This window comes from Chiloscyllium plagiosum, unplaced genomic scaffold (assembly GCF_037043375.1).
Source record: "Chiloscyllium plagiosum isolate Xiang-an unplaced genomic scaffold, Cpla_swu_hap1 HiC_scaffold_35, whole genome shotgun sequence".
NCBI classification, from domain to species: Eukaryota; Metazoa; Chordata; class Chondrichthyes; order Orectolobiformes; family Hemiscylliidae; genus Chiloscyllium; species Chiloscyllium plagiosum.
In genome coordinates this window covers 9,729,816-9,737,158 of record NW_028270173.1, presented here as the reverse complement: position 1 = coordinate 9,737,158, position 7,343 = coordinate 9,729,816, and the positions used below count along the sequence as shown (strand labels likewise).

General features: G+C 49.3%; 1 protein-coding gene across 2 annotated transcripts; it reads right to left on the bottom strand.

The window, feature by feature from the left end:
* Positions 1–2,674: 2,674 nt before the first annotated feature.
* On the bottom strand, positions 2,675–7,064 carry LOC122546262 (lymphotoxin-alpha-like). Of its 2 annotated transcripts, XM_087978837.1 has the most exons (4): positions 6,848–7,064; positions 5,726–5,743; positions 4,049–4,174; positions 2,675–3,084 (listed from the first exon to the last, which is right to left on the bottom strand). In XM_087978837.1, exons 1-4 carry the CDS (start codon positions 7,053–7,055, stop codon positions 2,675–2,677), a joined length of 762 nt encoding a protein of 253 aa, XP_087834963.1. In that variant the 5' UTR covers positions 7,056–7,064. The 2 variants fall into 2 exon arrangements, with proteins under 2 accessions (XP_087834963.1, XP_087834964.1); XM_087978838.1 differs by lacking the exon at positions 5,726–5,743.
* Positions 7,065–7,343: the final 279 nt, after the last annotated feature.

Here is a 7,343-nt window from a genome sequence, read left to right as displayed (position 1 = left end):
GGATGGTGAGCTGCAGTACACTGGGATGTTTGCTGTAAAATCCGTTCCCTGATTCTCAGACTCCAGATAAAAGACAGGGGTCTCAGCCAACCACCCCACTCAATCCCATGGACTTTCTCCAATTGGAGCTGAACCCAAAATATAACCAGAGGGTATAATTTTCAAGGTAAGGGGAAAAAGATTTAAAAAGGACGTGAGAAGCAAATTGTTTTTTAAACAGAGGGTGATTCATGTCTGGAATAAACTGCCTGAGGAAGTGGTGGATGTGAGTACAGTTACAATGTTTAAAAGACATTTGAATAAGTACATCAATAGGGAAGGTGTGGAGGGATCTGAGCCAGGAGCAGACAGGTAGGGGTTATGGTTGGCATGGACTGGTTAGATCGGTTTCTGTGCTGTGTGACTCTATGTCGATGCACCCTAAAAGTGACACAGTTAGTCATGTTTCCCTGCATTTTCCCCCTGTGGCTCTGCATGGAGATAATTCTCTCTGCAGAGAATTACCCAAATTTCTTTCGAAGTTTTCACTTGTATTTGTTGCCACAAAGATAAGGTGTGCATTTCAGATCCCAATCCCTCATTGGGTTAAAATGTTATGTCCCAGAGAGCATAGGGAAGGAACGGAGTGGCAGAGACAGAAATAAGGATTGTGAACATGTCTGACTACTGTCCATCAATGCGCAGTCTTAAAGGGTGTGTGCTGGGGTGGGCTGTGAAAAGATTTTGTCAAGTATTTGTGGCGGAGAATGGGAAGTGGATTGGACAACTCACATGTCAACTCTCTAGAGCGAAACCTGTTAGGTCCCCAAATATGTCTATTTCATCACAGCATTGTAACCCACTGGAAATAGTTTGAAAAGGATGTGGTCAGTGAACACAGTACCGTCATTTCAAGAAGGATGTGAGACGCGTTTAGCAGGGGGAAAGGGAGGTGGGCTGTTTGGGAAGTGGGTGCAGTGAAGGGACTGGGTATTATTGGTAGTCACCATGAGTAACACATCTTTATCGACTGAAAAGGAAAAGGGAGGAATTCCCCAGAGTTAATTTTAAAGTCAGAGAGATTCAATTACCTCTCAGATTAGATGGTGATTTATCCTGAATATTATGATGACCTTTCCGAGTCTCTATCTCCCAATCCCATCTCACATTCCCATTCTGCCTTATCCTCTTAAATTGCCAGTTCAGTTATCCTGGCTCCACGCTGTCAACAGTACCTACCAGGAGTACCAGGTGGTGAGTGGATGATGGTGGCTCAGTGATTGGCACTGCTGCCTCACAGCACTCGGGACCCGGGTTCGATTCCAGCCTCGGGTGACTGGCTGTGAGGAGTTTGCACATTCTCCCAGTGTCTGCGTGGGTTTCCTCCCACAGTCACAAAGATGTGTTGGTCAGGTGAATTGGCCATGCTAAGTTGCCCATAGTGTTAGGTGCATTAGTCAGAGGGAAATGGGTCTGAGTGGGTTACTCTTCGGAGGGGCGGTGTGGACTGGTTGGGCCAAATGGCTTGTTTCCACACTAAGGAATCTAATCTAATTGCCAACAAACACTAATCATTGTGTAATAATCAGAAACAAACATTCAATGTACTGAAAATATCTTTATTAACTCCCATCTGTGAGTTTGACTTTAAATAACAGATAAAATCAACAATGAATAAATAGGTTTAAATACCAACATTTCAATCTGGAACATCTTAAACTTGGCAACAGTTTTGTCACTGAAAGTCATCTTTAAAACAGATGTCATAGTTTTACATCAAACACTGATGGTTCCAAGGGAGATTACTGCTAAAGTCACCATAGCCCTACCAGACCATAAAGCAGTGATTTCATGTGTGTGAGACACACACACACAGCGAGGGAGAGAGAGAGAGAGAGAGAGAGACAGAGCGAGACAGAGACAGAGCGAGACAGAGAGCGAGACAGAGAGCGAGACAGAGAGCGAGACAGAAAGAGAGACAGAAAGAGAGACAGAGAGAGAGCTTGGCAGGCTTTCATCACTTAACAGAAATCTCAAGACTTTGTGCAATCATTGACAATGATTTTTCACAGATATATTAGTGATCTAATCTAAATTGACGGAAAGGCATAAACCATACTATACAAGGATTGATACCTGAGCTCGTGAGCCTGAATATCAGACCTGTCAGTGACAGGGATTGTTGTATTATTCTCTCCCTGAGGAGTACGCATTCACATCCCATTATGGACATTAAATATCATTGAAATATTAAATAAATTAACAGACTAGTTATGACAGCATTATCTTAAATAATAAAATCAGGTCAGCGTACTGAGAGCATGTTATTTGCCTGTTCACTCAAACACAATCAATTACATCTCCAGCAGCGAATCATCACCCAACGTTAAAAGAATGAAACAGAACAAGACCATCCCAGGAACATGCTTAGGCCATTCGATCCCTCTGGATTGTTCTGCCAGATGGAACCAAAGCCTGCACTCCGATTAGAGCTTTGTTCTTGAAAGATAATGCGCCACACTACCCCATCCCAACACATTTGGTTAGCTTTTCTTGCTGCACGTCTTTAAATAAATAGAAAGAGAACACATTCCGTTTGGTGAACTAAGACAGGACCATGTTCCCCAATCAACTTGCACTGCATTTCAATTTGAAATTTTTTGTGATCAGCGTTCATCAATGAAAGTGGCCTCATTTACACAGCAAATATTCCAAAGAAAGTCTTCCCTTCGGTTGTGTCTACATATCCCGTTGTCTCCTCGTTAACCCTGGAGAAGATCTGATCTCCCTCCAGGAACTCAAAGATGGCTCCCTGGTAGGAGGTTTTGTACCAGGGCTCCTTGCGTTGGTGAGAGTGGCAGGCGGATTTGGTGGCTTTCAGTAGAATGGCTTCCTCAGGATAATTTGGCGACAGCTTGGTGAGTTCGTGGCTTAGATAGACGGCCTGGGGCTGACACTCCATGCTGTGGAAGACCGCCTGGGTGTAGACAAAGTACTGTCCAGGCCTCTTGATGATAAGATGGTTGTCCCTGAACTCCAGGCCCTCGGTGAATGTGGAGTCACTCTCATTCTGCCAAATCACGTTCCCTCCTTTGGTTTGCAATGCTGATGAAAGACAGAGAGCCAGGACTATGTAAGAATGGAATAGTTTACCCACCTGAACATACTGGCTCTGTTTAGTTTTCCCACTAACTAATAGGACCCTTGCTGGAATAGCCCCCAGTCTCTCCTTCCAAGTGCTAAATCATTCCGTGCTTGCACCTAAATGGGTGAGAAGCCTGATGCTGTGGTCAGACGGATGGAATTGTATTGGAGACTTGCTCACCAGATTCAGAAATGATCATTTCAGAGATCTCACCCTTGAATGATGTGGCAAGCTTTGACCTCTGTTTGAACAAGGCACAAGACTTTACTCAAAGTCATTTGAGTCCAATCTGAAGCATTACATCAGGAAGCCTTAGAGTAACCTGTATCACGTTATGAGTGTCCTCATAACTAGCACACAGTCGGGTGATTGCTGGGATTGCCGAAGGTGGGCTGTGGGGTAAGGGTTTTTCCACAATATCCCCTCCACATCTCACCTGACATCTCCGTGGAGGGTGACGGTGACATGGGGAGGGGTTGGGACTAGGTAGCACCAAGCTAAGATGTTCCAGTCTAGGACAGACATGACCATCTGGCCAATCCTATCCTGTCCAGCACATCATTTGTTCCAGTTTCCACCAGGAACATGTTCCCATCAGAACCTTTATTGGGATTGGTGCAAACCTTCTCACAACCAGCATTAAATATTCTGCCACTGAGCACTGATATATTTGCTGGTTGTTCCAAAACCAGTCAATTGGGTTTTAGTGCCACCCAATTAACCCAACTGTTCCCTATCCAACATATACAGGTATGTTGCCACTAGCCATTATGCTGATTGGCTCAAATCCTCTTAGGTACAGAGAAGGCAAAATCTCATCAGTATACATCCCTTTTCCCAACCCCTCCACCTTCTCCCGACCCCCTCCCAGCTGCTGTGGCCTATTCACTAGAGGATGCTGTCACATTGAGAACAGTTCTGTACCTGTCAGGTGAGCTGCGATTCTCGGCCGGGGGTCACTCCCCACCTGCTGCAGGAGTTCGGGCAAACCTGGAAATGGAAAAGATGGCCATTTAGTCTTTCCCGCAACAGTCACAGAGAGAGAGGACGCTTAGAAACTGGGAGATGGCGAGAGAGAGAGAGAGAGTTTGAAAACCAGAGATGGTAGGGGTGGAAAGGGAGAGAGCGAGCGAGAGCGAGAAAAACAGGTTGGTACTGACTGGGAGACACACACACACACACAGGGATTGGTACTGACTGGGAGACACACACACAGACACAAACACACACACACACACACACACAGGGATTGGTACTGACTGGGAGACACACACACACACACACACACACAGGGATTGGTACTGACTGGGAGACACACACACAGACACAAACACACACACACACAGGGATTGGTACTGACTGGGAGACACACACACAGACACAAACACACTCACACACACACACACACACACAGGGATTGGTACTGACTGGGAGACACACACACAGACACAAACACACACACACACAGGGATTGGTACTGACTGGGAGACACACACACAGACACAAACACACTCACACACACACACACACACACACAGGGATTGGTACTGACTGGGAGACACACACACAGACACAAACACACACACACAGGGATTGGTACTGACTGGGAGACACACACACAGACACAAACACACACACACACAGGGATTGGTACTGACTGGGAGACACACACACAGGGATTGGTACTGACTGGGAGACACACACACAGACACAAACACACTCACACACACACACACACACACAGGGATTGGTACTGACTGGGAGACACACACACAGACACAAACACACACACACAGGGATTGGTACTGACTGGGAGACACACACACAGACACAAACACACACACACACACACAGGGATTGGTACTGACTGGGAGACACACACACAGACACAAACACACACACACACAGGGATTGGTACTGACTGGGAGACACACACACAGGGATTGGTACTGACTGGGAGACACACACACAGACACAAACACACTCACACACACACACACACACACAGGGATTGGTACTGACTGGGAGACACACACACAGACACAAACACACACACACAGGGATTGGTACTGACTGGGAGACACACACACAGACACAAACACACACACACACACACAGGGATTGGTACTGACTGGGAGACACACACACAGACACAAACACACACACACACACACAGGGATTGGTACTGACTGGGAGACACACATACAGACACAAACACACACACACACACACAGGGATTGGTACTGACTGGGAGACACACACAGACACAAACACACACACACGCGCACACACACACACAGGGATTGGTACTGACTGGTAGACACAGAGGGGGGTAGAGACTGGGAGACACACACACACACACAGGGATTGGTACTGATTGGGAGGCACGGGGGGGTGGGTAGAGACTGGGAGACACGGGGGGGTAGAGACTGGGAGACACAGGGAGGGGGGTAGAGACTGGGAGACACACACACACACACACACACCACACACACACAGGGATTGGTACTGACTGGGAGACACACACAAACACACAAACACACACACACACACACACACACACAGACGCACACAGAGGGATTGGTACTGACTGGGAGAGACGGGGGTGGGGGGTAGAGACTGGGAGACACACACACACACACACACAGCTTGGTACTGACTGGGAGACACGGGGTGGTAGAGACTGGGAGACACAGGGGAGTAGTGACTGGGAGACACAGAGGGTAGAGACTGGGAGACACGGGGAGTAGAGACTGGAAGACACAGGGTGGGTAGAGACTGGGAGACATAGAGAGGGGGGTTGGTAGTGACTGGGAGACACGGGGGGTATAAACTGGGAGACACGGGGGGGTAGAGACTGGGAGACACGGGGGGGGTAGTGACTGGGAGACAGAGAGGGGGGTTGGTAGAGATTGGGAGACACGGGGGCAGTAGAGACTGGGAGACACAGGGGGGTTGGTAGAGACTGGGAGACATGGGGGGTAGAGACTGGGAGACAGAGAGGGGGGTTGGTAGAGATTGGGAGTCACGGGGGCAGCAGAGACTGGGAGACACAGGGGGGGTTGGTAGAGACTGGGAGACATGGGGGGTAGAGACTGGGAGACACAGAGAGGGGAGTAGTGACTGGGAGACAGAGAGAGGGGATTGGTAGAGATTGGGAGACACAGAGAAGGTGGGGGGTAGAGACTGGGAGACACAGAGAGGGGTAAAGACTGGGAGACACAGAGGGGGATAGAGACTGGGAGACACAGTGGGAGGGGGGTAGAGACTGGGAGACACGGTGGGAGGGGGGTAGAGACTGGGAGACACGGGGGGGGTGTAGAGACTGGGAGACACAGTGGGAGGGGGGTAGAGACTGGGAGACACGGTGGGAGGGGGGTAGAGACTGGGAGACACGGGGGGGGTGTAGAGACTGGGAGACACAGAGGGAGGGGGGTTTTGGTTGAGATAGATACCAGAGTCAGAGCGATACTGACACTTACCGTTTCTCACAGGGAATCCTGTCACAGCTGAATAATTCTCCATTTTCTGTCCTGGGACAGGCGTTGAGTTCAGTGTTTCCTGCAAACGGAGAGAGATCAAACTGTGAGACTCGGCCCAACTCTCAGCCCAGTACAGGGTCAGCAGGATGGTGAGCTGCAGCACACTGGGATGTTGCTGTAAAGTCCACTCCCTGATTCTCAGACTCCAGAGAAAAGACAGGGTCTCAGCCAACCACCCCACTCAATCCCCGAGTCCCGAGCTGGACCCTCACCTGGTTTGTAGGGAGCACTCCAAACTGAAGCAGGAAGAGAAAGGTACAAAGCAGCAACAAGCCGAGGACAGCGAGTGCACACAGAGCCCGCCAGAAACAGCTTGTGTTGGAGCCTGACTCCCTGATGGGCAGCAGCCCCCCATTCTCCAGCTCCAAGAACTTGGCCTCAGTGTTCATGCTGTCAGGTGGCAGAGGGAGCTCGCTGGGTCAGCCTCTCTCTGTGGGTCTCTCTGTGGGTCAGAGAGTGCAGGGGGAAGCTCTTTATAAAGCTGCTGGAATGGAAGCGATGAGTTCAGCTGCAGCCGGTGAAATGGAAACACCGCCTCCAGGTTTGTGGTTCGGGCTATCCCACCAGCTCATTCTCGGACCATCATTTCCTTCCCCCTCCCTCTCTCCCTGTTCCCACCGCTGATGGCACATTCACCAGGCTTAGGGCACCCTTCCCCAGGGCCGTCCCCACCCGAC

What these genes read in the sequence shown, in the direction of transcription:
- LOC122546262 (XM_087978837.1), bottom strand. Translation starts at nt 7,055, where the DNA reads ATGAACACTGAGGCCAAGTTCTTGGAGCTGGAGAATGGGGGGCTGCTG. An exon ending in AATCGCAGCTCACCTGACAG is followed by an intron (nt 3,085 to 4,048) that starts GTACAGAACTGT and finishes GTCTTTCATCAG; the next exon opens with CATTGCAAACCAAAGGAGGG.